The sequence below is a fragment of the Muntiacus reevesi genome, chromosome 1 (genome assembly GCF_963930625.1).
Source record: "Muntiacus reevesi chromosome 1, mMunRee1.1, whole genome shotgun sequence".
Taxonomy (NCBI): domain Eukaryota; kingdom Metazoa; phylum Chordata; class Mammalia; order Artiodactyla; family Cervidae; genus Muntiacus; species Muntiacus reevesi.
In genome coordinates, this window is record NC_089249.1 from 111,734,876 (window position 1) to 111,757,299 (window position 22,424).

The 22,424-nt window shown below is 35.6% G+C and overlaps 1 protein-coding gene across 4 annotated transcripts in view; it reads left to right on the top strand.

Annotated features, from left to right (window-relative positions):
- The window catches only part of EVI5 (ecotropic viral integration site 5), a 223,122-nt gene that overhangs the window by 147,194 nt on the left and 53,504 nt on the right, over positions 1-22,424 (top strand). For all 4 annotated transcript variants that reach the window (XM_065908661.1, XM_065908652.1, XM_065908670.1 and 1 more), the window contains 2 exons: positions 3,719-3,865; positions 12,815-12,910. In XM_065908661.1, coding sequence (XP_065764733.1) covers positions 3,719-3,865; positions 12,815-12,910 — 243 coding nt within the window. The remainder of the gene's footprint in view (positions 1-3,718; positions 3,866-12,814; positions 12,911-22,424) is intronic.

The following is a 22,424-nucleotide window of genomic DNA, read 5'->3' on the forward strand; positions in this document are numbered from 1 at the left end:
TTTTTACCAACTGAGCCACAAGGGAAGCCCGTGGTTTTGTCTACCTGCATGCTATATTTTTTGCTCTGTATTCTTTCTTTTATTTAACAGCTTCCTCCCAGTTTCAATCATGAGTTGTAAACTCTCTCACTTTCTTAAAATAAATGTACTTTTCTCTCCTCTGTGATAGTTAGCTGAGTATACTTTTATAGAATGAATTTTTTTTTTTTTAAGCACTACCAATTTTTCCTGTTGAGATGTCTGCTGGATATTTCACTTTCCACCTTCACAGATACTGTTTTTCCCTTGATTTGCCTCTGTTTTACTTTAGCATTCTATAAGTTTTGATATAATGTATTTTGATAAGGATTTATTTTTATTTATCTCAAATAGTATTTGGGACTGATTGTGCTTCCAACAGTGTAGATGCGTATGTGATTTTTGTTGTAAAGATTCTCAACTATTATCATCTTCTTAAGCCATCATAGCTCACTTTTTTTGAGGGGGGGAAACACCTGTAAAGTGTTTTATACCTCTTTATTCTCTTTTCTGTCTCTTGACATCTCTTGGGACACTAATTTTTTCTTCATTGTGTGTAGTTCTTAGTTGCTTAGTTTTATCTGACTTTTTCTGACCCCATGGACTGTAGCCTGCCAGGCTCCTCTGCCCATGGGGATACTCCAGGCAGGAATACTGGAGAGGGTTACCATGCCCTCCTCCAGGGGATCTTCCCAACCTAAGGATTGAACTCAGGTCTCCCACACTGCAGGCAAATTCTTTACTGTCTGAAACACCAGGGAAGCTCAAGAATATTGGAGTGGGTAGCCTATCCCTTCCCCAGGGGATCTTCATGACCCAGGAGTCAAACAGGGTCTCCTGCATTGCAGGTGGATTCTTTACCAGCAGAGCTACCAGGGAAGTCCGACTCACTGCGACCCCAGGGGCTGTAGCCTACCAGGCTTCTCAGTCCACAGAATTCTCCAGGCAAGAATACTAGAGTGGGTTCCCATGCTCTTCTCCAGGGGATCGTCCCCACCTGGGGATTGAACCCGAGTCTCCTGCATTGCAGACAGCTTCTTTACTGACGGAGCCACCAGAGAAGCCCTCATTGTGTTTAATCTCCTGTTTAACTCTTTAATTGAATTTATTATCAGTATCTGTTAATTTTGGAAATTATATTTGGTTATCTTTCAAATTTGCTGATATTTTGACAGTGACTAGTTCTTTGTTTATGCTTCTTTTTATGTTTAATATGTAAATATGTAAACTATTTTGTATAAAATCCTTATGTGATTATTATCTAGAGTTCTTAAGGATCTAGTGTATTTTTTGTCTGCCATTTCTCAACTCATAGTCAATTCTTGGATTTTAATTATTTGTGTTAGTGTTTCGTAATTTTGGAGCATGGAATGGTATTAGGGGTGCAGGGAGAAGTTTTGGAGTGTATGTTAAAGGTGTGTCCCTCTGAAGTATAGTTGTTTGTTTTAATGGTAAGAGATAAGGCACTAAAAAGAGGTTGTGGAACATTTTGAATATGGTTAAGAAGTTCACTCTTAACTTTGTAGAAAGTGTTCATTGATTGAAAATGATAAAGAAGAGAGTAGAAGATGGTCATAGGAAGGAGACATTTTTTCTGTTGGTCAGGAAGATGAATAGTGAAAATAAAGAAACCTGGAAGTGGTAGAAAGTATATGAGCTTAAATCTATCAGGTGATACAGATTTTAAAATGAAAACTGGAGGCAGGGTCATTTTCATAAAATGAGATAGAATAAGTTTAGTAATAATAATAACCGAGTATTTGTTAAATGTCTTCTATTTCAGGCATTAGGAGAGAACTGCTTTCATAAACTTTTCTCGTGTAATTCTCACAACACAGCCTTAAAAGTCAAGCAGTAATATCTACACTCATCAGTGTACTAAAACTTGATAGAATTAGATAACTTCACCAAGGTTGAAGAACTGTTAAATGAGGAGCCAGATTTTGCCTGTGTTTGGTTATGAAAATGCTTAGTGTTTCTTTCAGGCCCCTAATAGAATAATTTAGGATTGAGAGAATTCAAGCTGAGTCAAGCTTGAATATGAAAACTACCTCATGTCAGTGAATTCACAATCTATAATGTTAAGGTCCTATTGTATAGCAAAGGGAACTATATTCAATATCCTATAATAAACCATAATGGAGAAGTATTTAAAACAGGGGGGAAATATATATAAATACATATATATATATATATATATATATATATAATTGAATCACTTCGCTATATCCCAGAAACTAAAAGGGCTTCCCTGGTGGCTCAGACAGTAAAGAATCTGCCTGTAATCCAGGAGACCTGGGTTCAATTCCTGTGTCCGGAAGATCTCCTGGAGAAGGGAACGGCAACCCACTCCAGTATTCTTACCTGGAGAATCTCAGAAACGGAGGAGCCTAGGGGGCTACAGTTCATGAAGTGCAAAGAGTAAGACCAGACCGAGCAACTAACACTTTTACTTTCAGAAACTAAAACAACATTGTAAATCAGTTATACTTCAATAAAAATAGATAAGTAAAATATCTATGTTTTATAGCTTGTGCTATAGTTATAATACACTAAGAGGCTAGCATATATTGAGTTCTTACTATATATTAAACTATGTTACATGTGTTGCCTCATTTAATTGTAAAGACAGTTAAATGAGAAATAGGTAATATTTTGCATATGGTTTTCTTTTAAAAAAACAAAGTGTTTTTGCTGTGTAGTCACTATGTCTTGTCCAGCTGTTTTGCAACCCCATGGACTGTAGCCTGTCTGGCTTCTCTGCCCATGGGATTTCCCAGACAAGAATACTGGAGTGAGTTGCCATTTTCTTCTCCAGAGGATCTTCCCAACTTAAGGATCCATCCCAAGTCTCCTACATTGCAGGAGATTCTTTACCACTGAGTTACCTGGGAAGCCCTGCGTACATTTTTCAAATGAGGAAATAGAAATTAGATATTAATTAGTTTGTTTAATCACCAAATGGGAAGCCAGAATTCAAAGCTAGTCCATAAGCCATAAAAACAGACTGCTATACATTGTAGGAATGTAGTTAACATAACACAGTTTGTGACATCAAAAAGTTTGCAGTTCAGTAAGTGGTGGTGATATCTTTTCGGCGGTCTGTGCTTTCTTTTGTGAGCTGGAAAGGGGAGTTAAATACATCATATCTCTATCTGTTTATATCATATTGCCTATTTCAGAAGTTAATACCTACAAGTTCTGTATAAGCATCCTTATAGTTTATAGGTATTTATTGTATGAACGGTAAGTGGATCTTTAATGAAAGTTTCTAATGTGAACCTTATGCATTCTTTTGATTTTTAAAGCAGTTTTATAATCTTTTTAAGTGTTTAACTATTTGTTGAATAAAATAGACCTGTAACTAACAATAACATTAAAAATCTTGCTGAGACATAATATGCACATGTAGAAATTTATAAGTTTTGTGATAGTCACTCAGTCGTGTCCGACTCTTTGCCACCCTATGGACTGTAGCCCGCCAGGCTCCTCTGTCCCTGGTATTCTCCAGGCAACAATACTGGAGTGGGTTCCCGTTCCCATCTCCAAGGGATCGTCCCAACCCAGGGATTGAACCCTGGTCTCCTGCATTGCAGGCAGATTCTTTACCATCTGAGCCACCAGTTTTTTCAGGCCTTTTATCTGTATTCTGCTATTTATATTTTTATCTGTATTCTGTATTTATATTTTTAATTGTTAGAACCAGATCAATAGTAATCATCTTCGAAGAGCAGAGCAAGAGGTGGTCAGTCTCCAGGAGAAGGTGCAGTATCTTTCTGCACAGAACAAAGGACTGCTCACCCAACTGAGTGAAGCAAAGCGCAGACAAGCAGAGATTGAATGCAAGGTAAACATATCAACTAGCAAGTTTATGTTTTAGTCAATATAATAATGTTTTTTTGTTTTTGTTTTTATCTCATCACTGAGTACACTATCATAAAACTAAAAGAAGCTAGTCTTATTTCCTACTTTTCCTGAACTTAGTTTGACAGTTGCTTTCAGGCCAGGTTACCCCATCATGCTCTGGGTAAATTTCAGGCTGGAAACTTCATTTTCAACCACTTGGTTAGGAAATTAAATTAACCAAGTGGTTGAAGGTTGGTATCTCTGTTGACCTGTAGCCCTTTAAAACTGAAGCTTTTAATGTCTCAACCAAAAAGATAGGTAATTTAGAGAAGTTGGGTCTACTCTGCTTTTTTTTTTTTTTTTTTTTTAAATATTATTTTATTAGTTGGAGGCCAATCACTTTACAACATTTCAGTGGGTTTTGTCATACATTGACATGAATCAGCCATATAGTTACACGTATTCCCCATCCCGATCCCCCCTCCCACCTCCCTCCCCACCCGACTCCTCAGGGTCCTCCCAGCGCACCAGGCCCGAGCACCTGACTCATGTATCCCACCTGGGCTGGTGGTCCGTTTCACCATAGATAATATACATGCTGTTCTTTCAAAACATCCCACCCTCACGTTCTCCCCCAGAGTTCAAAAGTCTGTTCTGTACTTCTGTGTCTCTTTTTCTGTTTTGCATATAGGGTTATCGCTCTACTCTGCTTTGATTGGCACCTTATTAATGGGCTGTCACTATTGATACATGTATTCTGGATAGAGAATAAAAGAGCTGTGTGTGTACCCAAAGGTTGGCAAAATTGTGTGCATTTCATGTTATTATTTTAATCAATTTTTAAATTTTTTATGGAGTGTTTGGATTCATGAAGCATGGAAAAGTTTTTGAAGGCAAATATGTTTTTTTCCTTAAATAAATTTATAATACAGCAATGGTGAGAGAGATGGCAAAGTTGGGAAAGGGGGTGGAAGGAGAGGGGTTGTGTGTGTGTGTGTGTGTGTGTGTGTGTGAAATAACTAAAGACATGACTGTGGAGAACATTAGAATGAATTACTGAGGGCAAGTTTATTTTTTGGCAAGTTTGGTTTTGTTTATGAGATTTTTTTAAAAACTAGACATTCATCTTTCCATGGTGAGAGAGTAGGAATAATGCCCTTTAAAGATTCCAGCCTTATTATTCTATGATAAGAAATAAGACTTTTAATGGCAGATGTAAAGCTGTAATTCCATCAACTTGTTCTAGTGTCATTAAAAACCAAAAGTGAAGCTTGAGTGGTTTATCAGTGTCACTGAAATCCAGAGATGAAATTACATCCTAATAAATATGCATGACTGTTACAGTTTACTCTGACAGAAATCTGTAGGCAGTACTGAAATTTGTACTAATGTAAGAGTAGTCCCTCCTGAAGTATGTGACTACGTGTGCTTTTTTTTTTTTGTCTTGTGGGATCTTAATTCTTGGAAGTTGGATTGAACCCAAGCCATGGCAGGGAAAGCACTGAGTCCTAACCATTGGACTGCCAGGAAATTCCCTAGGCTAATTTATTAAAATTCCCTAGGCTATTTGTTAAAAATAAGATGATGTAACATGAGATTGCATCAGTTTGATTGATTATACTAATATCTTTTTCAGTTTTTTATTTTGCAGTGTCTGTCCTGACTTATTTTTAATAAAGAACTAAATTTAGTATTTTATTATTGATATGTTTTCCTTTAAACATGTTGATAACATTGTTACTGGATTTAATATTGTACCCCAAATACCTTAGCACCTTTTAATCAAAGTGAAGTGTTATTTGGAAATAAATATTTGGGGAGCCTGCCGATGAAAATAATTGTTTGCTTTGAATTTGTGTAAGTAATGGGCCCACATTCAGAATTTTGAGAACTGATATGAGATCTTATTTAACTTTAACTTTTCATTAATACCTCTGTAAAGTATATACGGATGCTGATTCTGAGATCTCGCCTGTGTTTAAGGTGTATATTGATTTATTCAAATTTTTTAAATGCCTTTTGCAGATTTCCATCATGACCAATGTTAATTGTCACCCTAGCATCTGGCACATTCTGATTAAGTGTTAAATATTTTACTTTATCATATTGAAACAATTCAGCAATAAACCTAACTTTTTCAAGAGAGCTAGTCTTTCGGTTATATAAATCTGATAGTTTTCATTTCATTTTATGTGATTATAGCTTGTAATTTGTTGATAAGTAATTATTAAAACTCATGCTATTTTTCATTGATGTAAAGCAGGGTACTGTTTTTGTTTGTTTTTAATTTTTTTATTTTTTTGGCTGCGCTGGGTCTTTGTTGCTGCATGTGGGCTTTCTCTAGCTGCGGCAAGCAGGGGCTACTCTTGGTTGCGGTGTGCGGGCTTCTCATTGTGGTGGCTTCTGTTACTGGGGAGCACAGTCTCTTGATACTCACGCTTCAGTAGGTGTGGTACATAGTCTTAGTTGCTACGGCATGTGGAATCTTTCGGAACCAGGGACTGAACCCATGTTCCCTGCATTGGCAGACGGATTCTCATCCACCATACCACTGGGGAAGTCCGGGATACTGTTTTTAATATTAGCATTATTTTCCCTCTGTAACAGAATTTGAATGTTCCCACTTAAAACAGTGTAAGTCTAAGATCCCCAATATGAAAATCCAAAACACTTTGAAACCTAAATCTTTTCATAAATTTCACACAAATTCATTTGGAAGCAGACCTGATTTGAACTAATACATAACAATTTATCGGAGAAAGCCGTGGAACCCCACTCCAGTACTCTTGCCTGGGAAATCCCATGGACGGAGGGGCCTGGAAGGCTGCAGTCCATGGGGTCGCTAAGAGTCGGACATGACTGAGCGACTTCACTTTCACTTTTCACTTTCATGCATTGGAGAAGGAAATGGCAACCCACTCCAGTGTTCTTGCCTGGAGAATCCCAGGGACGGGGGAGCCTGGTGGGCTGCCGTCTATGGGGTCGCACAGAGTCGGACAGGACTGAAGCGACTTAGCAGCAGCAGCAGCAGCAACATAGCCATTTGTAATTGTTATTTATCCCACTTGGTTTGAGTACTTATACATCACTGCTTCATTTTTGTTGAGTATTGAACGTATAGTTTCATTTTGGACACTGCCTCAGAACCCATTGGGTCATGTTAGTGTTCCGTTTATGCACCTTATTACTCTTCTAAAGTCCGAAAAATCTGAAATTCCATAACATACCTGGCCCCCAGAATTTCAGTGATAAGATTGTTGGATTTCCCGTGTAAATCTAAATTTGAAAATTATAGAAAGATTTTATACTCTAGTAACAGATACATAATTTTGTATCTCCAGGAGAAAAGGTATTATTATATATTCATATACAAACTTGTAAAATTATGTAATAAATAATGTTAAGTGAGGAAAGCTGAGCAAAGTATTTTATGATTATAATATTGTGCGTATATGAAATAATGATAGGAAGAAAACAAGAAATCAAACCTGTTGCTTGTATTTCATGTAATTTTTAGTAGCTTAATACTTGTGCATTTTTTCATAATGCTTTGATGTTTTTAAAGCTAAATATAAATGAAAACATTCGAACTCCTTTTATCTTACTCTCTTCCTGACCCTATCATGTACACCCCTTTATTTTTTCCCCAGATAATGGCTTTTATTATTTTCTGATAACTTTCTTTAGAGTTTCTTTTAGGCAGATACTAGTAATTAAAAGTATATACTTTTTCTTCTCACAGTCTTATGTGAAAGTTAGTAGACAATATATTCTACCTTTTGCTTTTTATGTTAATATGTTTTGTACAGCTTTTAGTTATCAGTGCTTAGAGTCTCCTTGTTAGTTTCTAAGATACATTGTTTTCCATTGCATGTATATACCGCAGTATCCTTAACTAGGTCCGTATTAATGGATACATGGCTTGTTCCCAGTGTTTTTCTACTATAAGCAGTGTACAGTGAATAACTTTGTACATACATAATTTCAGATGTATAGAGGTATATCTACACATTTCTATAGAATAAATTACTATAAATATGATTGTTTGGTCAGAGAGTAAATACCTTGGTACTTTTCATAGTTTTTGTCAAATTACTCTCCTTAGGGTTGTGCTTTGACCTGCAGGGCATTTTTTTTGTGTGTGTGGTTTGACCTGCTCTTTTTTTTTTTGTGCTTTGACCTGCAGGGCATAATGGTACCTGTTTCTTTATCATGTTACTTATAAATTGTATAACAAAATCTTTTCATTTTAATTAGATGGAATTTATATGTTCTAGGACAGTGATTTTCAAATTAGGGATTGGAGGAGGTGAGATTATGAGACTTCAAAGAAGGATAACATCAGTGTACATATTTGTCAAATATTTGGGTGTCTTCTTGTAGGTTATTGTTGTAAGCATTGGGGATACAGTAATGGAGAAAGTAGACCTAATGTTTAGTGAGACAATAAATAAAAAATAGAAAAGATCATTAGTACTAATGTTCTGTAGAGTGAGAAGCTAGAGGAAGTGGTAATTAAAATCAAGTGCCAGGAGGTGGTATTGGAGCTGAAGAATAAGAAAGAACCAGCCTTATGAAGAGTAGGGGGGAGATCCTTACATGGAAAAGGTCAGAGATCAAGACCCAAGAAGCAGGAAAGAACTTGGTTGTTGAGTCTCATGTATAATGCAGAGCTGAATGAGATAAAGCCAGGGCGGTAAGCTAGGACCTAGCTTCTAATGATGTAGATATTTATAGGTCATGGTAACAAGTTTGAGTTTTACTCTTAAATTCTGTGGGAGGCCACTGAGTGGTAGGATAAAAAACATGGTACATTTTTTAATTTGCTCTGTTTGCTTCAGTTTTTTTTTTCAGTTTTTATTTATATTTTATTCATTATTTTATTTTTGTTTGTGCTGGGTCTTTGCTTTACAAGGGCTTTTTCTCTAGTTGTGGCAGGTGGGGGCTTCTCTCTAGTTGTGGTGTGGGGGCTTCTATCTAGTTGTGGTGCATGGGTTTCTCTTTGCAGTAGCTTCTCTTGTTGCGGAGCACGGGCTTTTGAGCTTGCAGGCTTCAGTAGCGCTTGGGCTCAGTTGTTGTGACACATGGCATGGTTGCCCTGCAGCATGTGGAATCTTCCTGGACCAGGGATCAAACCCCTGTCCCATGCATTGGCAGGCAGATTCTTACATTGAACCACCAGGGGAGTCCTTTGCTTCAGTTTTTTACTTTTACTTTTGACATAATTTTATGTTTACAGTAAAGTGGCAAAGATAGTACAGGGAGTTCCCATATACACTTTAATTAGCCCCTCCTAATTTTAACCTGTTACATAAACATGACACAGTTATTAGTACTAAGAAATGAACATTAGTGATAATGTTATTACTGAATTACAGGCTTCATTCAGATTTCCCCATCATGTATCATTCTTCTTTGATCTGAGGTATGTTGTAGAAATCCCTCAATTTAGGATTGTCTGATGTTTTCTTATGCTCAGACCAAGGTTATGTGTCTTGGGCCCTTTCTCAGTATATCATATCAGGGGCGTGTGTGTGCAGTTGCTAGGTCGTGTCCAGCTCTTTTGCAGCCCCACGTACTGTAGTCCCGCCAGGCTCCTCTATCCATGGGATTTCCCAGGCAAGAATGCTGGAGTGGGTGGCCACATCTTCCTCCAGGGGACCTTGACCCAGGGATCAAACCTGCGTCTCCAGCACTGGCAGCAGATTCTTTACCACTGAGCCATCTGGGAAGCCCATCACAGGGCATTCTGTATTGATGCACTTTACCTTTGGTGCTGTTAACTTTGGTCATTTGCTTAAGTTGGTATCTGCTAGCTTTCTCCACTACAGAAGTCCCCCCACCCTCATACTCTGTTCCTTACAGGCAAGTTACTGAGCCTAGACAATGGTTCAAGTGGAGGAAAGGGCATTAAGTTACAACTCCTGAAGGAAAGAGTATCAAAGAATTTGTTACAACCACCACAATAGGACAATAATTAATAAGTATTTGGAGGAACTATTTTGAGTTTATGCAAATATGCTTAAGGTTTCAGCAGTTAATTTTAGCTTTATTAGGAGATAGTGCATGTAAAAGTTAACATAATTATTTTTTAAGAGAACACACATGCCACTGTGTGTGGACATGGATTTGAGGTGGCTTTGGAGAGAGGTGATGTGAGATCATCAGGTACTAGAACAAGACGGAGGTGCTCACTTTGGCTCAGGTGTTGGCAATGGAACTAAAGTAGAGTAGATCAATCCAGTATTTTTATAGAGACTCAGTGATTGGGTTGGATGGAGAGGGAGGAAAAGTAGGAGAAAGTTGGTGCCCAAATATGTGGTGTTTTACTTGATGGATGTAATATTTTTATACAGTGTTAATATTAGTAGAGTAAATATGCATTAGTTATCTATTGCTATTTAACAGATAACCTCTAAAATTTAGCAACTTAAAATAATAGTAACCGTTAATACCCCAGAGTTTCTGTGGATCAGAAATTCAGAAGCAGCTTAATGTAGTGATTCTGATTTAGAGTCTCATGAGGCTACAGTCATCTCAGGCTTAGCTAAAGCTAAAGGATGAGGCTTTTTAAGTGGTGCACTCAGTGGTTACAAGGTGGTGCTGGCTGTTGGAGAGAAATCTTTGTCCTCAAGGGGCTCTGTTTTAGCAAAGGATACAGACAAACACACCATTACAATGCAGTATGAGTAGTGCTGTGATTGAGGTGGTACATTGGATCCTGTAATGTGAGTTTAGTGTTAGATTTATGGTTCAAGCAAAGCTTACTAAGGAATGATTAAGCTGACACCTTAAGGATATGTAGGAGTTAGTTGAGGAAAGACAACAGAGAGTTCACTAGGCGAAGGGAATAGCACATGTGAAGAGCAAAACAGACAAGGTTGTTTGCTTGAACTAAAAGTTCATTCGAGTTGGAGGGGATTGTGTGATAAAGGAATACTGGTAATATATGAAGCTAGAGCAGTAGATAGGGAAGCCAAATCATGGAGAGTCCTGGACACCAGTAAAAGAACCTGTTATATCAATATCTGTGGAATACTATTAAAGTGTTTAAAATAAGGGAGTGACAGAGATTTGAGTTTTATTAAACATAGACACAATGGTGTGCTGGAAATAGCTGGTAAAGGCTTGCAAGAACCAATTGTTAAATTTTCAGGAATTTTGTGACACAATTGTTAAACAGTCATATTAAAAATTAAATTATTTAACATAATTAACAAATTATGATAAAATAATGATAGTAAATACTCAAACTTCATGATTTCCTAATTTTTACATTTTACTATTATGTGTGCATTTCAGGTTATTACACTTATTATGTCTGTATTGTAGAAATACCATGGTGTTCCACTAATATTATCTTCACTGCTGTTCACTAATGTTATGTCAAGTTGAAGGGAGCCATGATGGGAGTAGTTATACCACATTAATTGGCAAACTACAAATCAAAACTTGACTTACTGTTTTGTTAATTATCTAGACCAGAAGTTGGCAAATTGTAGCCCATGTTCCAAATCTATCAGGCTGCCTGTTTTTGTAAATTAAGTTTTATTGGAATACATTCATTTGTATATTGAAATATATTCATTTATTTCCTATTCATTTGTATATTGTCTGTGACCACTTTCACACTCCAGTGGCGGATAGAGTAGTTGTAATAGCCCGTATGACCCATAAGTCTGAAATTATTTACTATCTGGCCCTTTAAAGAAAGTTTTTGTCTCCTTTGCTAGACTGTTAAAGCTTAAAAATGTGTTGTGTCTTCAGTCTTTACATTATGAATAGGACAATAATATTGAAGTTTTCTTCCAGTATTTGATCACTGTTATCAGAGTGATAATAACTCTATTATCAGAATAAATAACACAAACAAAAATTAGCCAGAGTTTACGTCAACACTTTACTTTTCCCTCATTTTCAGTGGTAGGTGACTTATGGACACAAGATTTGGCAAAAATTAGGGAAAACTTTCTGTGAGAGTATATTGACTAAATAGAATTTATAATAGTGAGTATTCTGTATCTTAACTATTATATACTGTACATCTTCTATTTCAGTCTAGATTAAAATATATTGTAAATGTACATACAAACATATTTATACACACACACTTGCTTGAGGGCTGGTTATTAATTGTGTGCAGAAACTATACTTAGTGGCCATGTACAACTTGGCAAAATATTTAAAGCAATGTTTGCTTGAAATGAAGTACCAGGATCATATCAAAAAAGATGAAAGAATAAATATATTTTTATTTATAAGTTTAATTATATTTTTACTAAGTGTGAAATTTTTAAAAATTTTGATATTACTCTCAGGTGCTAAATTTCTCCTATGGTCACCATGCTGCACATTTTTGATACTGATTGCTAAATTTCAACTGAAGTTAATATTTCTTCAATATTATATATTTTTGTATATTCCATCCTTCTCTTCTATTATCTCCTTTGTAATATAAAGTAAATATTCATTAGCATTCATTGCCTCAAAAAATGTAATTTTAAAAATATTATCTAGCTAACATACAGTGTTTATATTCCCTATCAATCTATTGCCCTAGTTACATATTTGAAAGTTCTCAATAATTGTTCCTGGATAAAAAATTAAGTTTTCACAATCAACAGTAATTTTAATAGTTTTAATTAACTTTTAATTTAAAAATTTGAGCAGTATTTATATACAAGTGCTCTTAAAGATGGAATGCTGTTATATATATTTATTCTTCATTTTATACCAAGTTCAAGTTATAATGGCATTTAAAAAGTTTTTTTTATTGAAGTATAGTTGATTTACAATGTGGTGTTAGTTATAATGGCTTTTTTTTTCTCTCTGATTTAATCAGGGGTCTATTTGTTACTTTCTAAATTTGAGGCAAGTTACAATGTTTGTTTTATTAATGGTTTGGTTTATTGTATGGTTTATTTTTGGTTTGTTTTGTGTACCACCCTAGAACAAGGAAGAAGTGATGGCTGTGAGACTCCGGGAAGCAGATAGCATAGCAGCTGTTGCTGAGCTACAGCAGCACATTGCTGAGCTTGAAATCCAGGTACCATATGAAAACAGTAAAGTAGATGTAATAATAATGCAGTTGTTTCCCTTTCCTCTGCACATGGATAGTGACTTACGTCTTCATCCTAACGACTATGTTTCTGTTTTCAACACTCCTTTCCAAGTCCAGTTTTTTAAATTGCAATAAAAATATACTTATTGTGGTAATATTTACAATTTTAATGTATACAGCCTGTTTCATTAAGTACATTCTCATTGTTGTGCAACCAATTTCCAAAACTCTTCACCTTGTAAAACTGAAACTCTGTGCCTGTTCAACAACTACCCATTCCCGTCTTCCCTCAACCCCTGGAAACCACCCTTGTACTTTCTGTCTCTGAATTTGACTCCTCTAGTTAATCTCATGTAAGTAAAATCATAGAGTATTTATTTTCCTGTGACTGGCTTACTTTACTAAGAGTAATGTCCTCAAGGTTCATTCATGTTGTAGTGTTGCATCAGAATTTCCTTCCTTTTTTATGGCTGAATAATACTCCATTGTGTGTGCATACAACTTTTTGTTTATCTGTTTATTCATTGATGAACATTTAGATTGCTTCTGCCTTTTGGCTGTTGTGAGTATTGCTGCTATGAATATGAGTGTACAAATGACTATTTGAGCCCATGTTTTCATTTGTGGGGGGTATATACCCAGAAGTGAAATTGCTGAATCATGTGGTAATTCTGTATTTAATTTTGAGGAATTGCTATACCGTTTTCCGCAGCAGCTGAACCATTTTACATTCTTTCCAACAATTCACAGGGGACTAGTTTTTCCACATCCTCACTAATACTTGTTAATTCTCTGTGTTGTCTTTTGTTTTTTTAAATAGTCATCCTAATGAGTGTGAAGTAGTATCTCATTGTGCTTTTGATTTGCTTTTCCCTTGTGATTAGTAAATTGGTAGCTCAGTTGGTAAAGAGTCTGCCCGCAATGCAGGAGATCCAGGTTCAATTCCTGGGTCTGGAAGATCCCCTGGAGAAGGAGATGGCAACCCACTCCAGTATTCTTGCCTGGAAAATCCCATGGACAGAATAGCCTGGTGGTCTACAGTCTGTGGGTTCGCAAGAGTGGGACACAGCCTAGCAACTGAACCACCACCAGTGATTAATGACGTTGACCATCTTTTCATGTGCTTCTTTGCCATTATGTCTTCTTTAAGGAAATGGTAGGCTCAGTCCTTTGCCTGATTTTTAAATAGATTGTTGTTGAGTTATGGAAGTTTCTTATATATTCTCAAAGTCAATCCATATCAGATATGTGCAAATATTTTTGAAGGTATTTCCTCTCATTCTGTGGGCTGTCTTTTTGTTTTGTTGTTAATGTCCTCTGATAGACAAAAGTTTTTATTTTTGAAGTCCAACTTACCTATTTTTCCTGTTGTTACCTGTGTCATATTTCCTTATTGTCAAAGCTGTTTTTGAAAGATAATTCAAAACTTTGAAAATATGTGTTTTGTCATTTATTATGAACTATTTATTTTATAATATAAATACATTTGTTTTATATTATTTTATAAGTACATTTGCAATATGGACAAAGTATTATGTTTAAAAATCTTATTTTTAAAGATGTTTTATTAGATTCTCTTCCAACCCATAATATAGTTTTGGCTGCAACACCTAGAATTTTCTTCCCACCTGAAATGCCTTTTTGTCTGTAAATTTCAATTTAAGGTCTGGGTCAAAAGTAATCACAACACATTATGATTTGCAAAAGTTTATAAAACAGTATCCATTTTATGTTCTATTGCTAGTATTCCTCAGAAATTGCATATCCACAAAAACTTCAGGGCTTCTCTGATAGCTCAGTTGGTAAAGAATTCACCTGCAATGCAGGAGACCCCAGTTCAATTCCTGGGTCAGGAAGATCCTCTGGACAAAGGATAGGCTACCCACTCTAGTATTCTTGGGCTTCCCCTGTGGCTCAGCTGGTAAAGAATCCACCTGCAATGAGGGAGACCTGGGTTCAATCCCTGGGTTGGGAAGATCCCCCAGAGAAGGGAAAGTCTACCCACTCTAGTATTCTCTGGAGAATTTGATGGGGTCACAAAGAATCGGACACGGCTGAGTGACTTTTCCTTTCACTTTCAAAGAAAAACTTCAGTCAAGAACCAACTGCATAAGATATCTGTAATCAGCTATTTAAGTCATGCTATCATATGCAATTCTAATTTTAGTCATTACTTTTATATCATGAAAATTATAAAATTTTGCCACATTTCTGTACATCTTAGTCACAAAATAGCAAGTTTTGAATTACTTTTTGTTGATTCTTAAATGCTAATTAAAATGAAGACCCTTGTATGCTCCACGCTTTGTTTAAAATGAAACATAACATGTATTTCACCAGTTTTCAAAAACAAAAGGAATGCATAAAATTTTACTGTTAAAAGATTTTTTTTTTACTGTTAATAAGAATATGTTAGCCTCAAATGTCTCAGAAGTGAATCCTAATTGCTGGTTCATTGGTATTTTTTCAATATTTAACTGGCTGGAGCTTATCTCATTTGTCATTATTGACCCCTTTGTCCTCTTAGCTTTTCTCCTCTCTTGGCTTTCCTAGCACCATCCACTTTTGACTCTTTGCCTGTTGAAGTTGTTTTCAATTTGTGTGTTTGTAATTCCTTTGAGAATCCAAGATTTTTAGGTTTTTAAAAATGATTCAGTGTACAGTGAAGGACCTTACTTACATAGCTTCAAGAGCCATCTTTACAACAATAAATTCTAATCTAGCTCCATCCTAGCATGTTTTCTCGTAACTAACAGTCTTATACCCTATTAAAAAATTATTTATTTATGTGACTGTGCCAGGTCTTAGTTGTGGCAAGTAGGATCTTTAGTTGTGGCGTGCGAACTCTTAGTTGCAGCGCATTGAATCTGTTCCCTGACCAGAGATTAATCCCAGGCCCCCTGCATTGGGAGCATGGAGTCTTAGCAGGGAAGTCCCATAATCTTATATCTTTAAAAAAAATTATGAACATAGTATACAGAAAAGTTCATAAAACAACACTACATTATATGTAAAAACAGTATCCATATAATTACTACTTGGGTCAAGATAGAATATTGTCTGTATTCCAGAAGTCTGCGTGATCACACCCTGCTCCCTTATCCTGAATTTTATAGTAGTGACTCCTCTGCTTTACCTTATAGTAGTGTCATCTTTGTATTCATCTCTCATCCATACAGTTTAGTTTTCTGTTTCTGAATTTCATGTAGAGTCATGTTGAATATTTGTGTCTCTTCTTTCTTTGTTCACCGTTACTTTAGTGAGTCATCATTTTTCTCATTGCACCATTTCCATTTTATAAATATATGGCAATGTGTATGTCCATTTTAATTTTAGTGGTCATTTGTAAATTTCCAGATTGGGACTGTTACAAACAATGCTGTGATTATAAGCAATCTTATACACTATACTGACCACAAGTGCACAAGAGTTTCTTTAGCATGTATGGCAGGGTGTGGAATGGCTGGGTCATAAGCATGCAGATCATCAGTTTTATTTTCCAGAGTGTCTGTGCCAATTTTAACTTCCATCCACAGCATATGAAAATTCTGTTGTTCCACAGCACTTGGTGTCAGATGTTTTAATTTATGCCAGTCTGGTGGGTATGCAGTAATATTTCATCATGATTTTAATTTTCATTTGCTGCTTTACTAATGAGGTTGGAAACTTGGATTCCATCTTTTATAGAGTGCCTGTTACAATCTTCTGTATTTTTTCATGTGGGTTGTTTATCTTTTTCTTAACTATATATAGTTCTTTTAAGTTTTATTTTATTTTTAATTGGAGGATAATTACTTTACAATATTGTGATGGTTTCTGTCATATGTTATGTTTTACAGATGTCTACTTCCATTTTCTAACTTGTCTTTTGTTGTCGTTGTTTTTAACATATTGTGTCTTTTGATTAGTAGACCAATGTTTTTAATGGACAGTAGAGAGTTCCTCCTGAAAGTTGTACAGGAACTCCAAATTCAAGATGTTTAAAATCAAATGTGTTTCTATTCCATCCAAAATGTTTTTATACTTTTGTATCTCAAGTCTTGTTTGATGGTATCATCTCTTACCGAATTACTCAACTTAGTAGGAACTTCACTTACGCCTTTCTTAATGTTCTGCCATATTTATCAAGGCCGAGTATGTAAACTTTCAACTTTATTTGAGAATATGAAGTTATTTTCACAAAGAGCTTGTGCTAGTTAACATTCCTACTAGCATTTCAGCTGCTCGCCTACTCATGTAAATTTGCCTTCAGTGCAGTCAGTTCAGTTCAGATCAGTCACTCAGTTGTGTCCGACTCTTTGCGTCCGCACGCCAGGCTTCCCTGTTCATCACCAACTCCCAGAGCTTGCTCAGACTCATGTCCATCGAGTCAGTGATGCCATCCAACCATCTCATCCTCTGTCACCCCTTCTCCTGCTGCCTTCAGTCTTTCCCAGCATCAGGGTCTTTTCCAGTGACTCTGTTCTTCACATCAGGTGGCCAAAGAATTGGAGCTTCAGCTTCACCATCAGTCCTTCGAATGAATAGTCAGGACTGATTTCCTTTAGGATTGACTGGTTTCAGATATTTCTTAATAATTCATACAGATTAAACATGTCCAACTCTTCAGTTTCTTCAAAACATAAAAGGCATGGGTAAATATAAAACTAAATCAAAGGTAATTTTACTCATTTCAGAAACTTAAAAAAAAAAATCTTTCATCGCCTTTCTGTTCCTCCCTGCTACTCCCTAATGTATCTGCATTCGTCCCTACCTGAACATCACAGCTTCCTGTTCAACTTCTTTTTCTCTGGCCTGAGCTCTCCCATGGAGCCACCAGAATTATCTTTCTAAGGCATAAAAACCTTTATTGACTGCCTTTTACCTACGAAATCACATCAAAACTCCTCAGCACAAATGTTAGCCTTTTCATTTATTGTTCAAACTTTCACCTCCAGCCTCTTCTTTGACCATTACCACCTTGTCCTCTCTCCCTAGCACCTACACACAAACACACACACTCTCACTCTTTCAAAGTGTTTATATTCTTTTAAAATTTTGTACCATTTACAAGCTATCATGTCTTCAGAAAATTGCTGTTTTCCTGTATCCTCTAGTCCTCTGCTTTTTACATCTTTCTGTTTATTGAGTTTTCCTTGACCAGTTTGCTATTAATACATGTGATAGATATGTTTTCAGTAAACATCTTAATGATTCAACCTTCATTCATTTATTTATTATATACAAGTTAAGATCTATAAATAGATCTTTTGTTAAAATCCTAAACTCCTTTTTCAATTACAAAACAATACATTTTAGGTTATGTTTAATCATGGAAATATTTTAGATCATTTTCAAGTTCCACTAGGGGGAGAACTCAACTTAGTCAAATATTTTTATACTTCAAATCTCTTCAGACTAATTCTTCCAGTTACCATTGCTCTCTTGTAAATAAAAAATTTTACCCACAAACCAAATTCTTTCAAACTCTTCATTTCATAAATTACATGACTATGTAATTAGTTATTGATAAAAATAAAGGCTACTTTTTTAAAAAGTAGTTAAGAAAATTGTACTTTTGTGAATGTCTCATTTAGATGAGGAAATACTCATTTATGTACATACTGTAGCATTCTATAGAAGATATACTTATGAGGTTGAAGTTGATTGTATTTATTTTCAAAGAGTCTACAGTCAACTTGAAACTTTCAGGTCTGATTCATAATTACTACCCTGCCATGTTATTCTGAGTGAACTACATTTGTAATATGCTTAATGTTTTTTATAATAATGCCTTTTCCACAGTCTTTGGAGGAGCTAATTTACATTAGTGTCTCATAGTGAATTTAATATTTTTTTAATGTGGCATCTTTCAAATTTTAGCCATTTTCCTGAGCTATTTGTAAAAGTTATTACTGAGGTTTCCTCCTCCTCAAGCAGAGTGACATTTATTAATGGATTTTAGTCACTTGTTTGAAGCAGATCATACATACCCCTATAGAATTAAGGGGTTGAACTCTACAGTGACATTAAATATAAAAAATATGATATCATGTATATCATTTTAATATTTTTCAGAGTAATCATTATGAACTTTAAATACTATATAATCTCACTTCATTCAGGTCTCGATAGTTTTCTTAGATAAAGCTCCTGTTGCCAAATTTCTATCTAAAATAATATATCCTAATCACTGTACTCTTATGCTGCTTTATGTTTCTTCAAAACAATTGTTTCTTGCCATAAATTATGCATGTTTGTTGTTGTCCACATTCTCCGCTAGAGTGGAAGCTCCATAAGAGAGAAATGTTTGCCTGTTTTATTCAGTCACTGTCTTTCTAAGTGCTGGTATATAATGCTTAGCATATAACCATCATTCACATATTTGTATTTGAAGAAGTTAAATTAACAGTAATTTGCTCACCTGTTGTTTCTTCAGTAAGTGGTTTATATTTTATATAATTTGAGTATTAGATTTTTTTAAATTCAGCAGTTACCACTGTATTCACACATGTATGAATATGTATTTTTTGATCATTAGGTCACTACTGGCTAGGAAAGATAAAATGAATGCAGATTCTGCCTAAGTGCATTTGTCATTAGACAGAAGGAGTGATTGAGCCTGGGTCCCTTCTTTGCAGTATCACTGAGTAGAATTAAATCTCTGAAAATGTATGTACATTATTGGTGTTAGTAATAAACTAACATTTATTAGTTAATAAGTGTTTTTGTTAATAATAAATATTTTAATTAATAATAAATGTTTATTAGTTAATAATATTAGTAATAACTAACTAATGTGGTGTTACTAATAACACCAATAATAATAAAAGAGTTGGACATGACTGAGAAACAGAAAAACAATTGTTAATGGCTTTAATTACATGTGGGATGATGCCATTGTTATCTTTTAAAGGAGAATTTTATTTTTTTTCTTGCTATCTGCACATATACTTTACAAACTAATTGAATGGCTCAGGTTAATGGAATTTCTATAAGTAGCCTGCAAAAATAAATATGATATACCTTGATCAGAATTAAAAGGGTCGATAAACTTAGTTTTTATTGGAAATGAGAATTTTAGAATACTAAGTAACTCTGTGGTCACAGTTTTTGTCTTTCTGTTTTCTTGTAATTGCTAGAGATTTTTTTGGTTGGTTGACAGTATAGATTTTGAAGACAAAGAACTTCTTAACTATCTTGTCTGCCAAGTTATTTAACTTGACTTTGAATTTACTCATTCAAACCTAAAGTTATCTGCTTTAGAGTTGGTATTAAGTGAGAAAGCATGTATCAAGTTATCAAGTGTTCTTTCTTCCCTAACTAGTTTCCAGAAAATCAGCTTATCAATGACCTTTTGTAAAAGATCACACTCAGCCTTGTAAGGGCTTCCAAAAATTACAACCAAAATGCAGAAAGTCTTCTGAGTTCCCTTTAAGATAATTTTTATCCACTCCAGATAATGAATTTATCCCTTTCCAAGAATTAGATGTAGCTTCAAATTAAGAATTGCTTTGACTTTTTTTGGGGGGGTGAACTTATTTCTGTCCACTCTAAGTCTTCATTTTTGTGTATTTAAAGTATGAATAGCTAGCATCATTGAATACTTAAAACTTGCCAAGCATTATTATTAGCAATATATTTGTATTTGCTTATTTAATCCTTGTAGCAGTCTTACGATACTGTTGTTAATATTCCCATCTAATAGTGGAGGAAACTGAAGCATAAAGATTTTTTTTTAATTAACTAATTTATTTATTTTACTTGACAATATTGTATTGGTTTTGCCATACATTGACTTGAATCCGCCATGGGTGTACATGTGTTCACCATCCTGAAACCCCCCTCCCACCTCCCTCCCCATCCCATCCCTCTGGGTCATCCCAGTGCAGGAGCCCCGAGCTCCCTGTATCATGCATCGAACCTGGACTGGCGATTTGTTTCGCATATGATAATTTACATGTTTCAGTGCCATTCTCCCATATCATCCTGCCCTCACCCTCTCCCACAGAGTCCAAAAGAGTAATATTCCATGGTGTATATCTACCACGGCTTTCTTATCCATTCATCTGCTGATGGACATCTAGGTTGCTTCCATGTCCTGGCTATTATAAACAGTGCTGCGATGAACATTGGGGTACACGTGCCTTTTCAATTCTGGTTTCCTCGGTGTGTATGCCTAGCAGTGGGATTGCTGGGTCATATGGCAGTTCTATTTCCAGTTTTTTAAGGAATTCTCCACACTGTTCTCCATAGTGGCTGTACTAGTTTGCATTCCCACCAACAGTGTAAGAGGGTTCCCTTTTCTCCACACCCTCTCCAGCATTTATTGAAGCATAAAGATTTTTAAATGAGATTTTATTGTAAGTTTAAGAACCCACTCTGTAACTTACATTCCTTCCAGAACTAAAATGAAATGTTTTTTTCTTTAGTTTTACAAGTACTGTCATGTTAGTTATATGGAGTTTCTTGATAGACTCCCCCCTACAGCTTTGTTATTACTAGTTCCCTGTTCTTCACCTGCATCTTTCGATAGCTCCCAAGGCTTTCAGGATGAAGTTCAAATTCTGGCTGTTCTCACAAGACAATTCCTGTTCTGATTCTTACCACCCTTTCTGGCTTCATTTCCTGCTTTTCCCAGCATATACCTATGCTTGACCCACCATAAACTAGTTAAGAACTCTTTGAATCTGTCGTTGAGAATCACTCTGTTTTTCTTCTCTCCTCCTTTGATCTTATCATTTCAAAGTTCTGATTAAGCTTGACATATTGTGATCAGTCTTCCCTGATGATGCCAGTCCAGCCAATTTTGTTGTGTCTCTGCTCTCATAACCCCCTCTGTTATAGAGCTCTGTTATTTCATCTCATATTATATTAATCATTCTCATTTAAAAGCCCAGATTGTGTAAAACAGATTAAATTATTTAAATGGAGTATTAGTTTCAATTCAGCAAATATTTATGGAATACCTACTATGTACTAATCACTACTCCAAACACTTATAAGAATTAGTGAACAAAAGGCATAAAAAAGATTCCTTTCCTCATCAATCAAGCTTACTGGGAGAGGAAGAAATAGGATGAACAAAACAAATGAATCTTAAAGTGTGTAATTCAGAAGATGATGAATACAATAGAGAGGAAAATGTAGGAAAAGGAGAGTGTTGGGGTGTTGAGGTAGGCTACCATTTTTAAGTAAGGTGATCAGGAAAGGCTCATTAAAAGGGGTTTTTTAAACAAAGATTTGCAATGCAGATTTGTGATAGGAATGCCCTGCTAAGGGAAGTATAAGAACAAAGGGCCTAATCCCAGGGGCGCGTCTCAGTCCCTGAGTGGAGTAAGAGGGGATGTTAGAGGAAGTCTGAGAGGTAAATAGGGCCAAATATGTATGGCCAAGGAACTTCGGCCCTTCTCTGAGTAAGGCATAAAATCATGGGAGGGTTCTGAGCATAGGAGTCATCAGTTAGATGACATTTAACCTTTTAAAAAGATTAATTTGAACTTCATTCAGAAAAAAATAT